This window comes from Cheilinus undulatus, linkage group 9 (genome assembly GCF_018320785.1).
Source record: "Cheilinus undulatus linkage group 9, ASM1832078v1, whole genome shotgun sequence".
NCBI classification, from domain to species: Eukaryota; Metazoa; Chordata; class Actinopteri; order Labriformes; family Labridae; genus Cheilinus; species Cheilinus undulatus.
Genome location: NC_054873.1, coordinates 50,407,317 through 50,432,538, shown reverse-complemented (window position 1 = coordinate 50,432,538; position 25,222 = coordinate 50,407,317). Strand labels below are relative to the sequence as shown.

Sequence of the window (25,222 nt, the reverse complement as noted above, 5' to 3'; positions counted from 1 at the left end):
CAATCCACCTTTAACATGACGTAGCGCTGCTCTGGTGGTCTCATAAACGCTGCAACAGCTTCCTTCAGCAGCATCAGGTTGTTGTTATTACCCCGCTGGGCTGTGCATGACAAATGGGAGCCTTGGTCATGTCTTGTTCAACATCCCCTCTGACTGTGCATCATCTTCTATTACAGGCTCAAAGCCCTGAGTCATCGTCGCAGGGAGAAGAAAGGCTGCCGAGCATTCCTCACAAATGAGAGCCAGCGCTCAGACACATGCCAGCGTGTAATTCCTCCAGCAGCGGTGGTCTCTTCTAATCAAACCCCCCTCCCCTACGGACGGCGCTAACCACCCCCACCTCTTTCTCTGGGTTTAAGGCTGGATACGGGGATGTGAATTGGTGGTATTTCAGCATGCTAGGGGCCATGAGGTGGCTGGCTGGGGGCCAAATCCCCATGGCAACCCAGAGCAGCCTCCTTCCTGTGCTGGACTGTTGGAGGATCAGCTACCTCTGCTCTGCATGCAGGGAGACGGGTCTAAGGAGAGGCTGGTGGGTCATGGTGGCATCATTACAGTGTCCTACACTCCTCTGAGCAACCTCCCTAAATCACACGCAACAGCTGCTGGGACTGGGCCATTTATTGAGTTTTTAAGACGGATCAATATATCAGAGAAAGAGAAAATCACCGACGCAACAGCAACAACAGCAGGAGTCCTAGACACCACATGACTGGTAGTAATAAAGGGGATACGACTGACAAAAAACATGTTTTTCAAATGTTGCCAACACATTTGGCCAATTTAGACAGAGTCCTCTCTCTTTTGGTTAAAAGATCATGAGCTTTCTGTACTTTTTAATCCCACCAGTCATTAGAATAAAAGAGACTTTGGAACATATGGTATCAAGAGGAGAGAACATTCTGACAACATCAGTAAACCAAAATGTTGACAAAGGCAATATTTTGTGCCAGTACGCCTTTTTCACGCTGTGTGTTCTCAGAGCAGAAATGTTCAAAGGCAGTGGAAACAACGTCCAGGTCTGCTTGTCAGTCGCGAAAATGAACGAATGAAGTGAGGATGAATTTTTCGAAGTTTCTCGACAACCTTCCGAAACTGACTATGGCTGATGCCAGTAGGATTGCTGACACGTTTTCCTTGACCTCAAGCTCCAAACTTGAAACAGGTTACAAATTCTTCATCGAAGGATGTTTATACGACTGCGAAGGTAGGTATGACGGTAAATGCTAGGCTAACAAGCACAACGTGAAAAGGGCGTATTAACATTGCTTTAGTGCAACTAGGGCAGTCTGTAGGGAGTGGCTACCAACCTCTGGTCTATAAACATTGGCAATGCTATTATGCAATTTGAACAATGTGCAAAAATGTGCCTGCATTTTTTACACCATGATGTTGGCAGTGTTTTTTGTGCAGTTATAACCGAGTGAAGAAATTTACCTGCAATTTTTTACAGGAATATACTGCCAACGTTTCTGTGTAATTATTGCAATTTGCATCAACAGATTCAAAAGAATGTGTTTTTGCAATTTAGAGGGTGTGCTGGAATTTGCCAGTATTTTTTTACCTCCGCCAAGGAGGTCATGTGATCAGGTGGGTTTGTTCGTTTGTTTGTTAGCAACATAACTCAAGAAGTTGTGGACGGATTTTGATGAAATTTTCAGGAAATATCAGAAATGGCATAAGGAAGAACTGATTCGATTTCGGGAGTGATCCGGATCACCGTCTGGATCCAGAAATTTTTAACGGATTCTGTACTATTGGGAGATAGGGCTAATGGCGGAGGTCTGCGTTCTCCAATGTGTACAAGTGTGCCGTCATTTTTTTGGTACTGAAGCAGGACCAATATTTTTGGGCAATTTAGACAACAGTCCGCAATTTTTGAGCTGAAATGGGCAATCTATACAAAATTTCCAGCAATTTTCTATATGACACAGTGGCGTAACCTTGCAAAGCAGATGGATTCTCCTGTTTCCGTGTTTCTCACTGGTGTATCCATCTTAAAAAGCTCCCGTCTGAACTGTTTGGTTGTGACGTTAGCAAGCAGCAACAAGAGGCTGGTGCAATCAGCAATCAGCGTGGATGCTGCTAAAGCGCCAGTTTGATCAGAACTTGACAACATTTCTTTGTTAAAAGAAGAACAAAGAACAGCAGTGAGTTGTTTCCTTTTCAAAAACCACAAAAGTCGTGTACTGACATGTCTACAGTCGCCATGGTTACCATTATGCAGCTCTCTGTGGAGTTTACTCCTTGGTTGCGGCTACATCACGTGTTTAGTTGCTCTGATTGGCCCGTAAAGATGTGACGGACAGAACTTTCATCCAATCACCCTCTGAGTTTTTCGAAGGCTCTGTCCTTTCCTAAATGCCGTCTATGAGAGGTTTACCAGACGGCTGTGTGAAATAAATCCATCTGGCGTGCCAAATTAACAATGGCGATGTTTTCATTCAATTTTGACAATGCAGGATGACAACATCATTTTGTACTTTACACATTAGAATGCAACTTTCTAACTGAAATGTTCAGAGTTTTGTGCAACCTCAATAATATGCAGAAGCTTTCCTGACAGTTATGATTATTACATTACATATTTATCAACTAATTTTCACCATGTATGGATGTTTGCCTGCAATTTTTTTCATTAGACTGCAATTTTGGAATGGAACATTGCCAGTGGTTTTTGCAATTTACACAGTTTGCAGAGTTTTCCTGCCACTTGCTTATAAATGTAAGCAACATTTTTGTGCAATTTATATGTTGTGTAGGAATTTTGCAGCATTTTTGCTTAAAAAAAGCCAAAGTGGGGATCTGCCAGCAGGTTTTTGCATGACACACTGTCCGTATTTTTGTTGAATGTGGCGAAGCATAAAAGTTTCCTGCAATACAAACATGTTGCAGTAACTTGGACTCCAATTTTGAACCGAAACGTTGCCAAACTTTTGGTGCAATGTAGACATGATGTAAGATTTTGACAGCATTTTTTGTTTAGTTTGAAACACTGCTAATGTTTTCAGCAAATTCTGCCAACACAAAGAAGTTTTCCTGCTTTTTTTTTACTGAAATTTAATATATTTTTGCAATGCTGATACTGAAATGTTAGCTGCTTTTGTACAAGCTAGACAAGTGGAATGCAATTCAGATTCTGTGTAAAAATTTGGCAGCATAATCATTGCCAATGTTTTGCTGTGATTTACACTCTTTGTGAAAATTTATCAGCATTTGTTTTGCTTTTTTGGGTGATTTTCGCCCACATGTAGAAGTTTGCCTGCAGTTTTTGCACTGAAACAGTACAATTATCTTTTTGTTATTAAGATATTAGACTGCAACTTTTAAAGAAGAAGTTGCCAATGATTTTGTGCAGTCTTAACACTTTACATTAGTTATCCTGACACTTTTTATGACTGTTTTCATGCAGTTTATATGCTGTGTAGGAATTTAGCAGCATATCTTTGCATAAAGCATTGCCAGTATTATACCAGCAGTGCTTTGCATGGCCCATTGCTGATGTTTTTGTTGCATTTTGGCACTGTGTGGAAGTTTGCCTGTATTTTTTGTCCAACAGTAGCCCTCACAGCCACAGGCTGCTGGAACAATCTTCATCTAAATGCACCACACTGATGAGTAAACATCAGCTATGATCCAACAGATGAACCAGATCAAATGTGATGTGAGGGGCTTTTATTTTGAAAGTCTGTGCTTCTGGAGCAGTGCTGAGTGTGCTGAGCACATTCATTGGCTTCTACAGTAAAACTCCCAGACAAAAGGCTTAAATCTCCTCCTCAGATCACTGACCAATCTCTTTAATTGCTAATTAACTTCATTATAAGTAAAGCAGAGGGGAAACAGCATTAATAGAAGCTAAAATCCACCTTTAGAGGAGGCTGGGTGTTCTGTTTGAACATGTGCCTGTTTGCCTAACAGCGAACAGTAAATAGAGGAGATTTATTCAAACTTTGTCCGCTCAGAGAGGCACATCCTCGGCTAGAATGACTCACAGATCCTACAGGTAGACATGGAGGACTCTCAGCTCTCTTACCTTTCACTTGGCTCTCGTACTCCGTGATGATTTCTTTATCCTTTTTAAACCTCGGTGAGGACATTTTCCACCTCTTCGTGTCCGTGTCTGGTTGTAAACTTGAGTTAAAAACTGCCGCTGGTCCTACAGCAGAGGAAACATCCCGCACAGGACGAAGAGAAACGACACTTGGTCTCGAAGTGTGCAGAAACCCCCGGAGAAAGCTTCACTTCTTCATTGTTTCCTTCTGTTTGGTTCACAGCCGCGGAGCCAATGCGCAGTCCTGCTCCAACAAACGGATCCCCTCAGTCCGGGAACAAACGGATCCCCTCAGTCCGGGAACAAACGGATCCCCTCAGTCCGGGAACAAACGGCGCGGAGCAACAGCAGGAAAGAAAAACACGACCGAGCAACTTTGACGCTCTCCTCGCTTCCACGGCTCTCTGCAAACTTAGGTCGACAGGCTGCTCTCCCAGCCTGGATGGTGGCTTTTCGGAGTGGTTTCCAGTCCCGGGTCCAGTACACTCCGCTCGTCCTCCCTCGACGGTTTCTCCTCCAACTCCCAGCAGGCTCCGAGGCAGACAGAGAGAGAGGGAGGCCGACTGACTGCAGCACAGCAGCTGGAGAGAGAGGGGAGGATCTCCTGAACAATCACACAGCTAGTGGACACCAGAGGACTGACACCCTGCTCCCAGATCCAGGGCCGGTCTGAGGGATAGGGAGGCCCCAGGCAAGGAGCAACACGGGACCCTATTCTGTTCAGAACATATACATACAGGACATCTAAATATATCACAGCTAGTTATTATAATATTTAGAAGCCTCTATTTTCAGGTGACAAAGCAAGAAAACTACAGAGGAGGATTAGGGCCACAGATTTGATTTTTTTAGCCCTTTAAAAAATCAAATAAATAAGAATACTGAGATTTACAACAGAAATTATAACAGGTCAGAAGTAAGATAGTTAAATGCAGAACTCTAAGATTAAAGTTTACATTCTTAAAGGTAGAATTATGGGGGAAATGTCATGATTTAGAGATTAAACCTGGACTTCTGACTAGCAGTATGTTTATAGGTTCTACCTGATATGACTTCAAGGCCCATAATCAAAGATACAAGCAGCAGGCCAACCATAAGGCTAGCCAAAAAACAACCAACCAACATCCAATCAATCAACCAATAATACAATTAATCAGCCAACCAATAGACCAACAACCAATCAACCAACCAACAGACCAACAATCAATCAACCAACCAATAGACCAACAACCAATCAACCAACCAATAGACCAACAATCAATCAACCAACCAACAGACCAACAATCAATCAACCAACAGACCAACAACCAATCAACCAACAGACCAACAACCAATCAACCAACCAATAGACCAACAATCAATCAACCAACCAATAGACCAACAATCAATCAACCAACCAATAGACCAACAATCAATCAACCAACCAATAGACCAACAATCAATCAACCAACCAATAGACCAACAATCAATCAACCAACCAACAGACCAACAACCAATCAACCAACAGACCAACAACCAATCAACCAACCAATAGACCAACAACCAATCAACCAACCAACAGACCAACAACCAATCAACCAACAGACCAACAACCAATCAACCAACCAACAGACCAACAACCAATCAACCAACAGACCAACAACCAATCAACCAACCAACAGACCAACAATCAATCAACCAACAGACCAACAACCAATCAACCAACCAATAGACCAACAATCAATCAACCAACCAATAGACCAACAATCAATCAACCAACCAACAGACCAACAACCAATCAACCAACAGACCAACAACCAATCAACCAACCAATAGACCAACAACCGATCAACCAACAGACCAACAACCAATCAACCAACCAACAGACCAACAACCAATCAACCAACAGACCAACAACCAATCAACCAACCAACAGACCAACAATCAATCAACCAACCAATAGACCAACAATCAATCAACCAACCAATAGACCAACAACCAATCAACCAACCAATAGACCAACAATCAATTAACCAACCAGTAGACCAACAGACCAATCAACCAACCAATAAATCAGTTACCAACCAATCAACCAACCAATTATCAATCAATCCATCAGTCACATACCAACCAATTAATCACCAACCAATCAATTAACCAACTAATTCACCACTGGTCAATCAAAAAAAAAACAATCAATCACAAACCAACTATCAACCAATCAACCAATCACTAACTAATAAATTAACCAACCAGTCAAACAGAAAAACCATTCAATCATAAACCAACCACCAATCAGCCAATCAATCAACATCATTCAATTACAAACTACCAATCAGCCAATCAATAAACATCATCCAACCACAAACTAGCAATCAGCCAATCAATAAACATCATCCAACCACAAACTACCAATCAGCCAATCAATAAACACCATCCAACCACAAACTACCAATCAGCCAATCAATAAACATCATCCAACCACAAACTACCAATCAGCCAATCATAAACATCATCCAATCACAAACCAACCAGTCAATAAATCAATTAACATCGTCCAATCACAAACCAACTACCAGTTCATCATGCATTCACCAACCATCCAATCATAAAGCAACCACCAGTTAATCAATCATCATCATCCAATCACAAACCAACTTCCAATCAGCCAATCAATCAACCTCATCCAATCACAAACCAATCAACCATCAATCACAAACCAGCCACCAATCAACCATTCACCTACCAACCATCTATTCAGGTGACCAGACCGTCCACAAACTAATTAACTGATCAATCAGCCAGTCCTCTGATCAATTCATCAATCTTTATTAGTATGATGCCAATTAAAACAGAACTCATCTAAAGACACTTTACATAAAGAGCACCTACAGTCTATAATCTTTGATATTTACAATAATTACCATGATATTCTACTATAAGCTCTATGACTGTAGTTTTTAATGCCTCATCCTGCCTCTTTTTATAAATACTAAAATCAAACTTTGGAATCATTTTTTGTTATAAATTACTGTTGTTGTTTTTTGTTGTTTCTTCAAGTCCAAAGTTTTTTTCCCCTTTCCTCTTAATAAACTGCAGACAGCTTTTTCTCTAATGTGGAGCCTCATCTGCTCAGTAAATGAACAGGTACATGGCGCCACCTGCTGGGGAAATCAAACATTTCAGTAGATGCAGTTATTTTCTTTAGGACAACACTCAGACGTTTTTATTGCACTTTCTTCAGAGAAAATTACCCATGCATCACAGAATGAACATAAAAAGATACCGTTTTGATGTTTTTGGTCGTTTATCATGCCACAGAAACAACATTCATGATGAAGCTGCTCACAGAACAAAAACATCTCTACTCACCATTTTCACACAAGGCCTTAAATAACATCTCATCAACAACATACTGTACGTTCAGTGTTTTCAAACCAGTATTTTAAGTGCAAACAGAGATATAAAACACGGCTGAATGAGTAATACTTAAAAATGTAAAGGCAGTTTATCGTTTCTAAAACACCGGCACATTCCACCATTGTAAACATTAAGATGATAAATATACATTAACCCTTAAAAGACGACGTACAGCAGCTTTAGAACGTCACTACAGACAGAATTAGTGTTTTATATTCACCTCCACAGGAATATGACACTGAATAGAACCATGTTTACTACAGTTCTCCACACAATAACTTAAATCAGCACAAACATCTACTCCTCTTCTATTTAAAGGTCTGTTCGTGGAGCACCGCGCTCACACGTTCTTAAAGAACGTCTCCTCGATGACCTCGGTGAAGCGCTCCTTCATCTGCTGACGGAAACCGGCGTACCACTCCAGCAGCCTCCTCCGGCGGTCCACCCTCTGCTCCTGGCTCATCCCTCGCTCCCTCTCCAAGATGGCGGGCAGTTCTTTCCAGTCACTGATGAAGATGAAGGGCGCCCCCGCAGCTTTGAGCAGGCGCAGAGGGGAGCTGGGCCCCGCCGCGCACGTCCCGGGCGTGAGGACGTCTTCGACCACAGGCACAGAGCCGTACGAGCACGCCTCGTAGATCCGGTAGCACTCCGTGTTGATGCCCACCGGGCAGAGGGTGAGCTCGCTCTGAGCCAAGGCTGACTGGTAACTCCTCAGACTGTCGGCGGTCTCCTGAGGGAGCCACCTGATGAAGAGGAAGGAAAGATCAGTCAGCTTTTTATGCTCCTGTGGTAAATGTGAGCATCTACACTACTCTAATACTACCATCAGCAGTGATCCACACATAGAGGCTGTACTTAGAGCAGTGGTTCTCAACCTTTTCAGCCCACAACCCCCAAAATAAAGGTGCCAGGGACCGGTACCCCAACTGTACCCGAGGGTGGTTGAACAAAGCCATGCACTATTAAGAATATAATAAGATGGGGGGGTCTTAAAAATGTAAATCCCCTTTGTTAAAAAGAAGAATTAAAATAGGTTAAAAATGGGTTGATAATGGCAAACAAAAATGCTGGAAAAGATGGTGAAATGGATATTTAAAGTAGCAAAAATGGGTTAGAAGTGGCAAAAATTGATATAAATAGTGGTAAAGGGAGTTAAAAAGTGGCTGAAATGGCTTTAGATGGGCAAAAATGGGTGGAAATTTGGCAAATTGGGATGGATAATGGGACAATAATGACTCAACAGAGGCAACATTAAGCTTAAGTAGTAGGATTTGGTTTAGAAGTGGCAAAAACAAGCAGAATAAAGTGGTGGAAAGAGTTTAAAACTGACCAAAATAGGTTTTAAATGACAAAAATGTGTTAAAATTGGTGGGAAAAATGATGAAAAGGGGTAAAAAAAAAATGTGACAAAATTGGTGTAAAGAGGCAACAGTGTAATTAAAAAAATATTCTTAGGTTTTTTTAGGGCATCTGGAGACACCCTCTCAGTGTCTCGCGACCCCGACGGGGGTCCCGACCCCAAGGTTGAGAACCACTGACTTAGAGGACCGACCAGGGGTACTGACACCTGCAGATAATTTCATTAAAAAAAAAAAAAAAATGCACCCCAGGCCTGTCTACAATCCCCCCAAGAATCAGAAAAATCCATTCCCTCCCTCCCTCTCTTCTCCACCTTTCAGAAAATGTGTGCTGAAACAAGCCATTCTCAGATTTTCCCCTTGTGATGTCATGTGGGGAGTTAGCCCCGCCCCCAGGTTTGAGTGGCCCTCCCCGCTTGGAAGAAAGTTCCGCCTTCCTCTCTTGAGAGGGGCAGAGTCAGACAGCTCATTAACATTCAAAGCCACAGACACAGAAACCGCTCATTCTGAGCAGGGCTGAAACAGAGGAGGTTTTTGGACATGCAAGAATCCAATACAGGAGTGTTTTTACAGAAACAAACTTCACAGGCATGTTTTGGGGACCTCTGAGACCGATATAAACTCGTCTTAAAAGGGTAAAATATGTCTCCTTTAATGACAAAGCTGATTTTCCACAGCATGTGGTGTCACTTCTCTCCACACCTTGGCTTGCATACCTGTCCTCATTATGCTATTGCTTCACGGATCCACAGAAGACAGAAAGACTGTGCAGATCTGAAAGCCCCGTTTAGGTTAATTTCCAACCAACAACCATCACTGCAGCCCTCCACTGATCTGGGCTTTATGGTAGAGTGGAGAGATGGAAGATTCCTCAGAGAGGAACACATGAGAGCCTGCTTAGAATTTGTAGAAAAAAGCTCCTGAGGACTCTCAGACTGTGAAAAACAAGACTGAACTGTTTGGCCTCAGTTCTAAACGTTATGTCTGGAGGAAACCAGGCACCGCTCATCACCTGCCCAACACCTCCCCAACAGTGAAGCATGGTGGCAGCATCATGCTGTGGGGGTGTTTCCCGGCAGCAGACACTGGGAGACTGGTCAGGGCTAGGGGAAAGCTGAACGTAGCAGAGATATCCTCAATGAAACCTCAGCGCTCAGGACCTCAGACTGGGCTGAAGGTTCACCTGCCAACATGACGATGACCTAAAACACAGCCAAGACTACACAGGAGAGGCTAAGGGATGACTCTGTGGATGTCCTAGAGGACCTGAACCGTATCCAAGATCTCTGGAGAGACCTGAAAATGGCTGTCCAATGAATTAAATGTGTGTAATGAAAAATGTTGTAGTTTGTTAATACACTGAGGAAAATCAGACGATTACTCTTCGTCTTATTGACTTACTTCTCCCTGGCAGTGGTGATGCAGTCTTTTTCCAGACCTGATTGTTTCAGCACCTGCATGAGAGTTTCCCTGGACGAGTTTTTGTAAACAGTTCCTAGAAAATTACAGAGGTATGGCCTGTTGGAGGTGATGAGCTGAGCGTTAGGCCTGATCATTGGAAACTGTCTATACCTGCAGAGAGAGGACGACAGCAGAGCAGCATGTTAGAGTCTAAAACAGTAACCTACACTGTTTAAACAGGTACAATAAGGAGGCTTTTACTCTGCATTTAGAAAAGGTCTTAAGTTATATACACATATTTACAAGCTTAATTCCAAAAAAGTTGGGTCGCTGTGTAAAAATAAAAACAGAAGTCAATGATTGTCAAATCTCATAAACCCATATTTGATTCACAATAGAACAGAAACAACATATCAAATATCAACATAAAAGTTTATCATTGCAGTGTTTGGAGTACTGAAAACAGAAACATACGTGGCGACCCCTAGAGGCCACTGGAATACGTCCTTGTCATTGACCCAGGGACTGTCGTAGACCACAAACAGCAGATCCACAAACCCACCGTTCCTCTTCAAGTACGGGCCGATCCAGCCGTTATTGCAGTGTTCATTACCCAGCAGCACCACAGCCACGTGTGACACCGTGTGGGACTGCACCAGAGCTTGGACATGCTCCAGCCAGCGGGTGGAGTACGACACCTTCTGCTGCTCGCGGCCGTTCAGAACCAGAACCAGACTGTTCATGTCCAGAGGGACATGACCCTGGACCACGGCAGGACCTGTGTAGAAGCTAGGGATGGAGGGCAAAGAAAGAGGGCGGACCAGTCAATATGACGGCTCTGCTTCATTTAGCAAATATCATGTTATGGGGTTTGTTTAGCAAAAGCACAGAAACTAGGGATGCACAATATTAAATTTGTGCTGATATGGGGTTGCTGATACAGGCTGAAATTTACAGCTAAATAGGACATATATTAACAACAAATGTAGGCTGATATGCACAGCCTATACAGGCTGATCTTTAGAGGCTGTATATGACAATATTTCCAGCAAAATAGTCCAATACTTACGGCCAATATAGGCAAATATTTAGACATAATATAGGCCAAGATTTAGAGCCATAATAGGCCGATATTTATGGCACATATAGGCTGTTACTTTTTGCTGATATAGGCCAATATTTACAGCAGATATAGAAAATGTAGGCTGTTATTTACAGCTTAAATAAGTAGATATTTACAGCTGTTATAGGCCAATTCTTCCAGTGGACATTGGCCAGTATAGGCCAATATACAGGGGTGTAGAGGTCTGTGCAGAAAATAAGCATACTCTTGAATTATTAATTCATTATTAGGGCATACTCTTTAATTAAAGGCTATTAAACTCTATGGAGGCTAAAAGAATAAATTGATATTATCTGTATACTTGCTTATAACCTGCACTACAGCACTGCCAGTATTGGCGGATATTTACAGCAGAAATAGACCACTATCGACCAACATCAGCCAAAAATAACAGCAGATATCAGTAGAAAACTATAGCTGATATTGAGCAATATTTACGGCCAATTTAGGTCGATATTTACAGTCCATACATGCAAATATTTACAGCTGGTAAAGGACGACATTCACAGCCTGTATTGGCCTTTATTTACAGCCATTATAAGCTGTGTACTTGCTTAAAGCCTGCACTAGAGCACTGCCAGTATAGGCTGTTATTTATCACCATCATAGAATGATATTTACAGCAGAAAAAGACCAATATAGGCAGACATTGGCCAATAGTAACAGCAGATACAGGCTGATATTTATAGCTGATACAGGATGATTTTTACAGTCCACATTGGCCAATGCTTACAGCCAATTTATGCTGACATTTACAACAACTATAGATGGATATTTACAGCTGATAAAGTCTATAGACTGGCAATGGCAAATTTTTACAGCACATATTGGCCAGTAGAGGCTGACATTGGACAATAATACAGCAGATATATGCAAATATTTATGGCCAATATAGGTGGATATTAACAACCGATACAGGCCAATATTTACAGCTGATATAGGATTTTATTGTCTGACACTGGCTGATCATTACAGCAGTTATAGACCAACATATACAGCCAATTTAGGTGGATATTTGCAGCCCAGTATATCTATAGACCATATCTGCAGATATTTAAAGATGATACAAGCTGATGTAGCAGTTCACATAGGCCAATATTTACTGCCAATTTAGGCTGATATGTACAACAAATATAGGTGGATATTTACGGCTGATAAAGGCCAATATTTTCAGATGATATGGGCTAATACAGACTGATATAGGCCGATAAATACAGCCAATACAGGTCAACATTAACAGCCAAATGGGGCTGAAACTGGCAGCTCATATGACTGACATTAACAGATACTGGCTGAATTTACACTGGATATAGGAAAATATAGGCTGACAATGTCTGAAAATTACAGCTGATAGAGTGAAACATATACAGCTGATATTAGCCAATATTTAACACTGATTTAAGCAGATATTTGCTGACACTGGCCGATTATTACAGCTGAAACAGGCCAACATTTACAGCCAATTTGGGCTGATATTTGCAGTCTATACAGGCTGATATCTGTGGCTAATATCCGCATATATCTAAATTTGACACAGGCCAAAATTGATAGTGAATATAGGCAAATATATAGGCCAATAATGGCTGACAATTACAGCAGATAAAGACTGATATTTCGAACTTATTTAAAGTGATATTTACTGCAGATATAGGCAGACATTAACAGCTAAACAGCCTGATATCTGCAGCAGATATAGGCAGACATTTACAGCTAAACAGCCTGATATCTGCTGCAGATAAATGCAGATATTTACAGCTAAACAGCCTGATATCTGCAGCAGATATAGGCAGACATTTACAGCTAAACAGCCTGATATCTGCTGCAGATAAATGCAGATATTTACAGCTAAACAGCCTGATATCTGCAGCAGATATAGGCAGACATTTACAGCTAAACAGCCTGATATCTGCAGCAGATATAGGCAGACATTTACAGCTAAACAGCCTGATATCTGCTGCAGATAAATGCAGATATTTACAGCTAAACAGCCTGATATCTGCAGCAGATATAGGCAGATATTTACAGCTAAGCAGCCTGATATCTGCAGCAGATATAGGCAGACATTTACAGCTAAACAGCCTGATATCTGCTGCAGATAAATGCAGACATTTACAGCTAAACAGCCTGATATCTGCAGCAGATATAGGCAGATATTTACAGCTAAACAGCCTGATATCTGCTGCAGATAAATGCAGATATTTACAGCTAAACAGCCTGATATCTGCAGCAGATATAGGCAGATATTTACAGCTAAACAGCCTGATATCTGCTGCAGATAAATGCAGATATTTACAGCTAAGCAGCCTGATATCTGCAGCAGATATAGGCAGATATTTACAGCTAAACAGCCTGATATTTGCAGCAGATATAGACAGATATTTACAGCTAAACAGCCTGATATCTGCAGCAGATATAGGCAGATATTTACAGCTAAACAGCCTGATATCTGCTGCAGATATAGGCAGATATTTACAGCTAAACAGCATGATATCTGCAGCAGATATAGGCAGACATTTACAGCTAAACAGCCTGATATGTGCAGCAGATATAGGCAGATATTTACAGTTAAACAGCCTGATATTTACTGCAGATATAAGCAGATATTTACAGATAAACAGCCTGATATTTGCAGCAGATATAGGCAGATATTTACAGCTAAACAGCCTGATATGTGCAGCAGATAAATGCAGATATTTACAGCTAAACAGCCTGATATTTGCAGCAGATAAAGGCAGATATTTACAGCTAAACAGCCGGTTATTTGCAGCAGATATAGATAGATATTTACAGCTAAACAGCCTGATATCTGCAGCAGATATAGGCAGACATTTACAGCTAAACAGCTTTATATTTGCTGCAGATATAGGCAGATATTTACAGTTAAACAGCCTGATATGTGCAGCAGATAAATGCAGATGTTTACAGCTAAACAGCCTGATATCTGCAGCAGATATAGGCAGATATTTACAGCTAAACAGCCTGATTTCTGCAGCAGATATAGGCAGACATTTACAGCTAAACAGCCTGATATTCACTGCAGATATAGGCAGATATTTACAGCTAAACAGCCTAATATTTGCAGCAGATATAGGCAGATATTTACAGTTAAACAGCCTGATATGTGCAGCAGATATAGGCAGACATTTACAGCTAAACAGCCTAATATTTGCAGCAGATATAGGCAGATATTTACAGTTAAACAGCCTGATATCTGCAGCAGATATAGGCAGACATTTACAGCTAAACAGCCTAATATTTGCAGCAGATATAGGCAGATATTTACAGTTAAACAGCCTGATATGTGCAGCAGATATAGGCAGACATTTACAGCTAAACAGCCTGATATCTGCTGCAGATAAATGCAGATGTTTACAGCTAAACAGCCTGATATCTGCAGCAGATATAGGCAGATATTTACAGCTAAACAGCCTGATATTTGCAGCAGATATAGACAGACATTTACAGCTAAACAGCCTGATATTTGATGCAGGTATAGGCAGATATTTACAGCTAAACAGCCGGTTATTTGCAGCAGATATAGACAGATATTTACAGCTAAACAGCCTGATATCTGCAGCAGATATAGGCAGATATTTACAGCTAAACAGCCTGATATCTGCAGCAGATATAGGCAGATATTTACAGCTAAACAGCCTGATATCTGCAGCAGATATAGGCAGACATTTACAGCTAAACAGCTTTATATTTGCTGCAGATATAGGCAGATATTTACAGCTAAACAGCCTGATATATGCAGCAGATAAATGCAGATGTTTACAGCTAAACAGCCTGATATCTGCAGCAGATATAGGCAGATATTTACAGCTAAACAGCCTGATTTCTGCAGCAGATATAGGCAGATATTTACAGCTAAACAGCCTGCAATTTACTGCAGATATAGGCAGACATTTACAGCTAAACAGCCTGATATTCACTGCAGATATAGGCAGATATTTACAGCTAAACAGCCTGATATCTGCAGCAGATATAGGCAGACATTTACAGCTAAACAGCCTAATATTTGCAGCAGATATAGGCAGATATTTACAGTTAAACAGCCTGATATGTGCAGCAGATATAGGCAGACATTTACAGCTAAACAGCCTGATATCTGCTGCAGATAAATGCAGATGTTTACAGCTAAACAGCCTGATATCTGCAGCAGATATAGGCAGACATTTACAGCTAAACAGCCTGATATCTGCTGCAGATAAATGCAGATGTTTACAGCTAAACAGCCTGATATCTGCAGCAGATATAGGCAGACATTTACAGCTAAACAGCCTAATATTTGCAGCAGATATAGGCAGATATTTACAGTTAAACAGCCTGATATGTGCAGCAGATATAGGCAGACATTTACAGCTAAACAGCCTGATATCTGCAGCAGATAAATGCAGATGTTTACAGCTAAACAGCCTGATATCTGCAGCAGATATAGGCAGACATTTACAGCTAAACAGCCTGTTATTTGCAGCAGATATAGGCAGATATTTACAGCTAAACAGCCTGATATCTGCAGCAGATATAGGCAGATATTTACAGCTAAACAGCCTGATATCTGCAGCAGATAAATGCAGATGTTTACAGCTAAACAGCCTGTTATTGCAGCAGATATAGGCAGATATTTACAGCGAAACAGCCTGATATCTGCAGCAGATAAATGCAGATGTTTACAGCTAAACAGCCTGTTATTTGCAGCAGATATAGGCAGATATTTACAGCTAAACAGCCTGATATCTGCAGCAGATAAATGCAGATGTTTACAGCTAAACAGCCTGTTATTTGCAGCAGATATAGGCAGATATTTACAGCTAAACAGCCTGATATGTGCAGCAGATATAGGCAGATATTTACAGCTAAACAGCCTGATATTTACTGCAGATAAATGCAGATGTTTACAGCTAAACAGCCTGATATCTGCAGCAGATATAGGCAGATATTTACAGCTAAACAGCCTGATATGTGCAGCAGATAGAGGCAGATATTTACAGTTAAACAGCCTGATATTTACTGCAGATATAAGCAGATATTTACAGATAAACAGCCTGATATTTGCAGCAGATATAGGCAGACATTTACAGCTAAACAGCCGGTTATTTGCAGCAGATATAGATAGATATTTACAGCTAAACAGCCTGCAATTTACTGCGGATATAGGCAGATATTTACAGCTAAACAGCCTGATATTTACTGCAGATATAGGCAGACATTTACAGCTAAACAGCCTGATATCTGCAGCAGATATAGGCAGACATTTACAGCTAAACAGCTTTATATTTGCAGCAGATATAGGCAGATATTTACAGTTAAACAGCCTGATATCTGCAGCAGATATAGGCAGATATTTACAGCTAAACAGCCTGATATTTACTGCAGATATAAGCAGATATTTACAGCTAAACAGCCTGATATATGCAGCAGATAAATGCAGATGTTTACAGCTAAACAGCCTGATATCTGCAGCAGATATAGGCAGATATTTACAGCTAAACAGCCTGATTTCTGCAGCAGATATAGGCAGATATTTACAGCTAAACAGCCTGCAATTTACTGCAGATATAGGCAGACATTTACAGCTAAACAGCCTGATATTCACTGCAGATATAGGCAGATATTTACAGTTAAACAGCCTGATATGTGCAGCAGATATAGGCAGACATTTACAGCTAAACAGCCTGATATCTGCTGCAGATAAATGCAGATGTTTACAGCTAAACAGCCTGATATCTGCAGCAGATATAGGCAGACATTTACAGCTAAACAGCCTGTTATTTGCAGCAGATATAGGCAGATATTTACAGTTAAACAGCCTGATATCTGCACCAGATATTTACAGCTAAACAGCCTGATATCTGCAGCAGATATAGGCAGATATTTACAGCGAAACAGCCTGATATCTGCAGCAGATAAATGCAGATGTTTACAGCTAAACAGCCTGTTATTCACTGCAGATATAGGCAGATATTTACAGCTAAACAGCCTGATATCTGCAGCAGATATAGGCAGATATTTACAGCTAAACAGCCTGCAATTTACTGCAGATATAGGCAGATATTTACAGCTAAACAGCCTGATATTTACTGCAGATATAGGCAGATATTTACAGCTAAACAGCCTGATATATGCAGCAGATATAGGCAGACATTTACAGCTAAACAGCTTTATATTTGCAGCAGATATAGGCAGATATTTACAGTTAAACAGCCTGATATGTGCAGCAGATATAGGCAGATATTTACAGCTAAACAGCCTGATATTTACTGCAGATATAAGCAGATATTTACAGCTAAACAGCCTGATATTTGCAGCACATATAGGCAGATGTTTACAGCTAAACAGCCTGATATCTGCAGCAGATATAGGCAGATATTTACAGCTAAACAGCCTGATTTCTGCAGCAGATATAGGCAGATATTTACAGCTAAACAGCCTGCAATTTACTGCAGATATAGGCAGACATTTACAGCTAAACAGCCTGATATTCACTGCAGATATAGGCAGATATTTACAGCTAAACAGCCTGATTTCTGCAGCAGATATAGGCAGACATTTACAGCTAAACAGCCTAATATTTGCAGCAGATATAGGCAGATATTTACAGTTAAACAGCCTGATATGTGCAGCAGATATAGGCAGACATTTACAGCTAAACAGCCTGATATCTGCAGCAGATATAGGCAGACATTTACAGCTAAACAGCCTAATATTTGCAGCAGATATAGGCAGATATTTACAGTTAAACAGCCTGATATCTGCACCAGATATTTACAGCTAAACAGCCTGATATCTGCAGCAGATATAGGCAGATATTTACAGCTAAACAGCCTGATATCTGCAGCAGATATAGGCAGATATTTACAGCTAAACAGCCTGATATCTGCAGCAGATAAATGCAGATGTTTACAGCTAAACAGCCTGTTATTTGCAGCAGATATAGGCAGATATTTACAGCGAAACAGCCTGATATCTGCAGCAGATAAATGCAGATGTTTACAGCTAAACAGCCTGTTATTTGCAGCAGATATAGATAGATATTTACAGCTAAACAGCCTGATATCTGCAGCAGATATAGGCAGACATTTACAGCTAAACAGCCTGATATTTACTGCAGATATAAGCAGATATTTACAGCTAAACAGCCTGATATATGCAGCAGATAAATGCAGATGTTTACAGCTAAACAGCCTGATATCTGCAGCAGATATAGGCAGATATTTACAGCTAAACAGCCTGCAATTTACTGCAGATATAGGCAGACATTTACAGCTAAACAGCCTGATATTCACTGCAGATATAGGCAGATATTTACAGCTAAACAGCCTGATATCTGCAGCAGATATAGGCAGACATTTACAGCTAAACAGCCTAATATTTGCAGCAGATATAGGCAGATATTTACAGTTAAACAGCCTGATATGTGCAGCAGATATAGGAAGACATTTACAGCTAAACAGCCTGATATCTGCAGCAGATAAATGCAGATGTTTACAGCTAAACAGCCTGATATCTGCAGTAGATATAGGCAGACATTTACAGCTAAACAGCCTGTTATTTGCAGCAGATATAGGCAGATATTTACAGCTAAACAGCCTGATTTCTGCAGCAGATATAGGCAGATATTTATAGCTAAACAGCCTGCAATTTACTGCAGATATAGGCAGACATTTACAGCTAAACAGCCTGATATTCACTGCAGATATAGGCAGATATTTACAGCTAAACAGCCTGATATCTGCAGCAGATATAGGCAGATATTTACAGTTAAACAGCCTGATATCTGCAGCAGATATAGGCAGACATTTACAGCTAAACAGCCTGATATCTGCTGCAGATAAATGCAGATGTTTACAGCTAAACAGCCTGATATCTGCAGTAGATATAGGCAGACATTTACAGCTAAACAGCCTGTTATTTGCAGCAGATATAGGCAGATATTTACAGTTAAACAGCCTGATATCTGCAGCAGATATAGGCAGATATTTACAGCTAAACAGCCTGATATCTGCAGCAGATATAGGCAGATATTTACAGCTAAACAGCCTGATATCTGCAGCAGATATAGGCAGATATTTACAGCTAAACAGCCTGATATCTGCAGCAGATAAATGCAGATATTTACAGCTAAACAGCCTGATATCTGCAGCAGATATAGGCAGACATTTACAGCTAAACAGCCTAATATTTGCAGCAGATATAGGCAGATATTTACAGTTAAACAGCCTGATATTTTCAGCAGATATAGGCAGACATTTACAGCTAAACAGCCTGATATCTGCAGCAGATATAGGCAGATATTTACAGCTAAAGAGCCTGATATTTGCAGCAGATATAGGCAGACATTTACAGCTAAACAGCCTGATATCTGCAGCATATATAGGCAAATATTTACAGCTTAACAGCCTGATATTCACTGCAGATATAGGCAGATATTTACAGCTAAAGAGCCTGATATTTGCAGCAGATATAGGCAGATATTTACAGCTAAACAGCCTGATATCTGCAGCAGATAAATGCAGATGTTTACAGCTAAACAGCCTGTTATTTGCAGCAGATATAGGCAGATATTTACAGCTAAACAGCCTGATATCTGCAGCAGATAAATGCAGATGTTTACAGCTAAACAGCCTGTTATTTGCAGCAGATATAGGCAGACATTTACAGCTAAACAGCCTGATATCTGCAGCATATATAGGCAAATATTTACAGCTAAACAGCCTGATATTCACTGCAGATATAGGCAGATATTTACAGCTAAAGAGCCTGATATTTGCAGCAGATATAGGCAGATATTTACAGCTTAACAGCCTGGTATTTACTGCAGATATAGAGCAGATATTTACAGCTAAACAGCCTGGTATTTACTGCAGATATAGAGCAGATATTTACAGCTAAAAAGCCTGATATCTGCAGCATATATAGGCAAATATTTACAGCTAAACAGCCTGATATTTGCAGCAGATATAGGCAGATATTTACAGCTAAAAAGCCTGATATTTACTGCAGATATAGAGCAGATATTTACAGCTAAAAAGCCTGATATTTACTGCAGATATAGAGCAGATATTTACAGCTAAACAGCCTGATATTTACTGCAGATATAGAGCAGATATTTACAGCTAAAAAGCCTGATATCTGCAGCATATATAGGCAAATATTTACAGCTAAACAGCCTGATATTTGCAGCAGATATAGGCAGATATTTACAGCTAAAAAGCCTGATATTTACTGCAGATATAGAGCAAATATTTACAGCTAAAAAGCCTGATATTTACTGCAGATATAGAGCAGATATTTACAGCTAAACAGCCTGATATTTACTGCAGATATAGAGCAGATATTTACAGCTAAAAGCCTGATATCTGCAGCATATATAGGCAAATATTTACAGCTAAACAGCCTGATATTTGCAGCAGATATAGGCAGATATTTACAGCTAAAAAGCCTGATATTTACTGCAGATATAGAGCAGATATTTACAGCTAAACAGCCTGATATTTACTGCAGATATAGAGCAGATATTTACAGCTAAAAAGCCTGATATTTACTGCAGATATAGAGCAGATATTTACAGCTAAACAGCCTGATATTTGCAGCAGATATAGGCAGATATTTACAGCTAAAAAGCCTGATATTTAATGCAGATATAGAGCAGATATTTACAGCTAAAAAGCCTGATATTTACTGCAGATATAGAGCAGATATTTACAGCTAAACAGCCTGATATTTACTGCAGATATAGAGCAGATATTTACAGCTAAAAAGCCTGATATTTACTGCAGATATAGAGCAGATATTTACAGCTAAAAAGCCTGATATTTACTGCAGATATAGAGCAGATATTTACAGCTAAAAAGCCTGATATCTGCAGCCGATAAATGCAGATGTTTACAGCTAAACAGCCTGTTATTTGCAGCAGATATAGGCAGATATTTACAGCTAAACAGCCTGATATCTGCAGCAGATAAATGCAGATGTTTACAGCTAAACAGCCTGTTATTTGCAGCAGATATAGGCAGATATTTACAGCTAAACAGCCTGATATCTGCAGCATATATAGGCAGATATTTACAGCTAAACAGCCTGATATTCACTGCAGATATAGGCAGATATTTACAGCTAAAGAGCCTGATATTTGCAGCAGATATAGGCAGATATTTACAGCTTAACAGCCTGATATTTACTGCAGATATAGAGCAGATATTTACAGCTAAAAAGCCTGATATTTACTGCAGATATAGAGCAGATATTTACAGCTAAACAGCCTGATGTTTGCAGCAGATATAGGCAGATATTTACAGCTAAAAAGCCTGATATTTACTGCAGATATAGAGCAGATATTTACAGCTAAACAGCCTGATATTTACTGCAGATATAGAGCAGATATTTACAGCTAAAAAGCCTGATATTTACTGCAGATATAGAGCAGATATTTACAGCTAAACAGCCTGATATTTACTGCAGATATAGAGCAGATATTTACAGCTAAAAAGCCTGATATTTACTGCAGATATAGAGCAGATATTTACAGCTAAAAAGCCTGATATTTACTGCAGATATAGAGCAGATATTTACAGCTAAAAAGCCTGATATCTGCAGCAGATAAATGCAGATGTTTACAGCTAAACAGCCTGTTATTTGCAGCAGATATAGGCAGATATTTACAGCTAAACAGCCTGATATCTGCAGCAGATAAATGCAGATGTTTACAGCTAAACAGCCTGTTATTTGCAGCAGATATAGGCAGATATTTACAGCTAAACAGCCTGATATCTGCAGCATATATAGGCAAATATTTACAGCTAAACAGCCTGATATTCACTGCAGATATAGGCAGATATTTACAGCTAAAGAGCCTGATATTTGCAGCAGATATAGGCAGATATTTACAGCTTAACAGCCTGATATTTACTGCAGATATAGAGCAGATATTTACAGCTAAAAAGCCTGATATTTACTGCAGATATAGGCAGACATTTACAGCTAAAGAGCCTGATATTTGCAGCAGATATAGGCAGATATTTACAGCTTAACAGCCTGATATTTACTGCAGATATAGAGCAGATATTTACAGCTAAACAGCCTGGTATTTACTGCAGATATAGAGCAGATATTTACAGCTAAACAGCCTGATATTTACTGCAGATATAGGCAGATATTTACAGCTAAAGAGCCTGATATTTGCAGCAGATATAGGCAGATATTTACAGCTAAACAGCCTGATATTTACTGCAGATATAGGCAGATATTTACAGCTAAAGAGCCTGATATTTGCAGCAGATATAGGCAGATATTTACAGCTAAAGAGCCTGATATTTGCAGCAGATATAGGCAGATATTTACAGCTAAACAGCCTGATATCTGCTGCAGATATAGGCAGATATTTACAGCTAAAGAGCCTGATATCTGCAGCATATATAGGCAAATATTTACAGCTTAACAGCCTGATATTTACTGCAGATATAGAGCAGATATTTACAGCTAAACAGCCTGATATTTACTGCAGATATAGAGCAGATATTTACAGTTAAACAGCCTGATGTTTACTGCAGATATAGAGCAGATATTTACAGCTAAAAAGCCTGATATTTACTGCAGATTTAGAGCAGATATTTACAGCTAAAAAGCCTGATATCTGCAGCAGATAAATGCAGATGTTTACAGCTAAACAGCCTGATATTTGCAGCAGATATAGGCAGATATTTACAGCTAACCAGCCTGATATTTTCAGCAGATAAAGGCCTATAGTTACAGCTAATAGACTGGTTGTTGAGATCAGGGGAATGTACATATTCGCTGATATGTTGGACTGTGTATCTGCTGATACTGGTACTGAGCAGATTAAATACTACATCCCTAATAAAATCAGACTTCAAACTCAGGATTTCTCAGCATCCCGTGTCTGATTGGTTACCTGAAATCGATCTTTCCCGCCTGCAGCTCCCCCTCCCTCCACTGTGCCACCTTGTCAGTGGGGTTGAGAGGTCCCTCTAAAATATGTTCCCAGAGATAAAGCCCTGAGGACAAAAGAGAAAATGTCACCAGCTCTACTCCTCCTACTCTCCCCTCCAGGTTACCTCACATTAAAGACGTTTTTCCCTGACTTACCTATGGCAGCTTTGCCCCAGATTTGGACCTTATATCTTTTAGGTTTGTTCTTATCGATCCGGCTGAGGTGCTGTTTGAAGGCCTCTCTCTTCTTGTTCAGGGCTGAGTTGTACTCCACCTGTTCATCCTCCCACGGGTTCCACTCATCCGCTACGAACGGAGGAGCGGCTCCGCCATCTCTGCCTCCACCTGGAACACAAACACACCGAGTATTACGGTTTATTTAGACGGTGTCAACCTAAAGTAGGGGTAAACGGCCCTCTAACTGCTCGTTATGTGAGAATACTCGTCCTCTCCTCGGCTCGGTGTCGGCAGAATGACGGCTAATTACCGTTGGGCGCTCCGGTCTCCTTCTTCACCACCCGGTGAACGCGGGAGATCACCTTGGTGCTGAAGAAGACATTGTAGGCGGCGTAGAGGGAGAAGGCCACGTAGGCGAAAATGATGAGCAGGAAGAGCTTTCTCTTCGGTATTTTCATCTTTAATGGATTATAGCGGAGTCCTCTCTCAGGTTACCATTGTGTAGCTCGACTCCATCTTTAGTGGGAGGACCCGTGTTTACATCATGAGGACCCCTGCGTGTAGCTGACCGGAGAACTGCCTGAATGGAAACAACCGGCAATCAAGGACTTTGTTTGTTTCGGATCAAAATATCACAGGAGACAAAGTACACAACCACTGTACTCAAGCAAAAGTACACCTACTTGATTTAAACTCACTTCAGTAAAAGAAAAAGTATGGGTTTCAAACTGTACCTATATTTACATTTTTAAAAATGGCTTCTTTTCAGATGAAGTCAGTAGCAGAAAACTCTAGATGGGGGGCAAGTAGTGACTTCTGCACAGAGGAGCACTACTTTCAAAGAGCAACAATTTGTGATTCTTAATCTGCTTTTGTGTCTTGAAAGTAGTGAAATGTTAATCTAAAAGAACAAAGGTTTTAAAAAACACAGGAAGTGGTGTCACACAACAGTCCATTTCCCTTCTAGTCCAGTTCTGTCCTGGTCTAGCTCATTAAACTCTGATCTTACACGTTTCCTCAGCTGATGTCCTTCCAGCAGTGTTAATTGTGGCAGCTATTTTTAATTTTAGTTTTAGTGACATTTTAGTAATTTCTACCCTTTTTAGTTTTATTTTGTTTTTTTTTTAGTCAGATTTACCCACAATGGAGAAATATCACTGATTTCGAGTGTCCGACGAAAACTACATTACATTTTAGTCTAGTTTTAGTCATCACAGATCTATTTTTGTTAGTCTCAGTCTAGTTTCAGTCATCACAGATCTATTTTTGTCAGTCTTAGTCTAGTTTTAGTCATCACAGATCTATTTTTGTTAGTCTCAGTCTAGTTTTAGTCATCACAGATCTATTTTTGTTAGTCTCAGTCTAGTTTTAGTCATCACAGATCTATTTTTGTTAGTCTCAGTCTAGTTTTAGTCATCACAGATCTATTTTTGTTAGTCTCAGTCTAGTTTCAGTCATCACAGATCTATTTTTGTTAGTCTCAGTCTAGTTTTAGTCATCACAGATCTATTTTTGTTAGTCTCAGTCTAGTTTTAGTCATCACAGATCTATTTTTGTTAGTCTCAGTCTAGTTTTAGTCATCACAGATCTATTTTTGTTAGTCTCAGTCTAGTTTCAGTCATCACAGATCTATTTTTGTTAGTCTCAGTCTAGTTTTAGTCACCACAGATCTATTTTTGTTAGTCTCAGTCTAGTTTTAGTCACCACAGATCTATTTTTGTTAGTTTTAGTCATCACAGATCTATTTTTGTTAGTTTTAGT

At 40.2% G+C, this 25,222-nt stretch overlaps 2 protein-coding genes across 4 annotated transcripts in view; both read right to left on the bottom strand.

The window, feature by feature from the left end:
- The window catches only part of srgap1a (SLIT-ROBO Rho GTPase activating protein 1a), a 164,848-nt gene extending 160,236 nt beyond the window's left edge, over nucleotides 1–4,612 (bottom strand). For 2 of the 3 annotated variants that reach the window (XM_041795039.1, XM_041795041.1), the window contains exon 1: nucleotides 4,034–4,611. In XM_041795039.1, the coding sequence (XP_041650973.1) occupies nucleotides 4,034–4,097 (64 nt within the window). In that variant the 5' untranslated portion in view covers nucleotides 4,098–4,611. Of the gene's footprint in view, nucleotides 1–4,033 lie in introns of all 3 variants that reach the window. The other variant, XM_041795040.1, reaches the window with a different exon arrangement.
- A 2,230-nt stretch (nucleotides 4,613–6,842) lies between these two features.
- Nucleotides 6,843–24,019, bottom strand: rxylt1 (ribitol xylosyltransferase 1). The gene is made up of 6 exons (XM_041795066.1): nucleotides 23,772–24,019; nucleotides 23,441–23,629; nucleotides 23,247–23,349; nucleotides 10,684–10,998; nucleotides 10,210–10,380; nucleotides 6,843–8,193 (listed from the first exon to the last, which is right to left on the bottom strand). The coding sequence occupies exons 1-6, from the start codon at nucleotides 23,917–23,919 to the stop codon at nucleotides 7,791–7,793; spliced, it is 1,329 nt and encodes a 442-aa protein (XP_041651000.1). The 5' UTR covers nucleotides 23,920–24,019; the 3' UTR covers nucleotides 6,843–7,790.
- Between the last annotated feature and the right edge of the window lie 1,203 nt (nucleotides 24,020–25,222).

What these genes read in the sequence shown, in the direction of transcription:
- rxylt1 (XM_041795066.1), bottom strand. Translation starts at nt 23,919, where the DNA reads ATGAAAATACCGAAGAGAAAGCTCTTCCTGCTCATCATTTTCGCCTAC. An exon ending in CTGGGGCAAAGCTGCCATAG is followed by an intron (nt 23,350 to 23,440) that starts GTAAGTCAGGGA and finishes TTTTGTCCTCAG; the next exon opens with GGCTTTATCTCTGGGAACAT. An exon ending in GCGGGAAAGATCGATTTCAG is followed by an intron (nt 10,999 to 23,246) that starts GTAACCAATCAG and finishes CTCCATCCCTAG; the next exon opens with CTTCTACACAGGTCCTGCCG.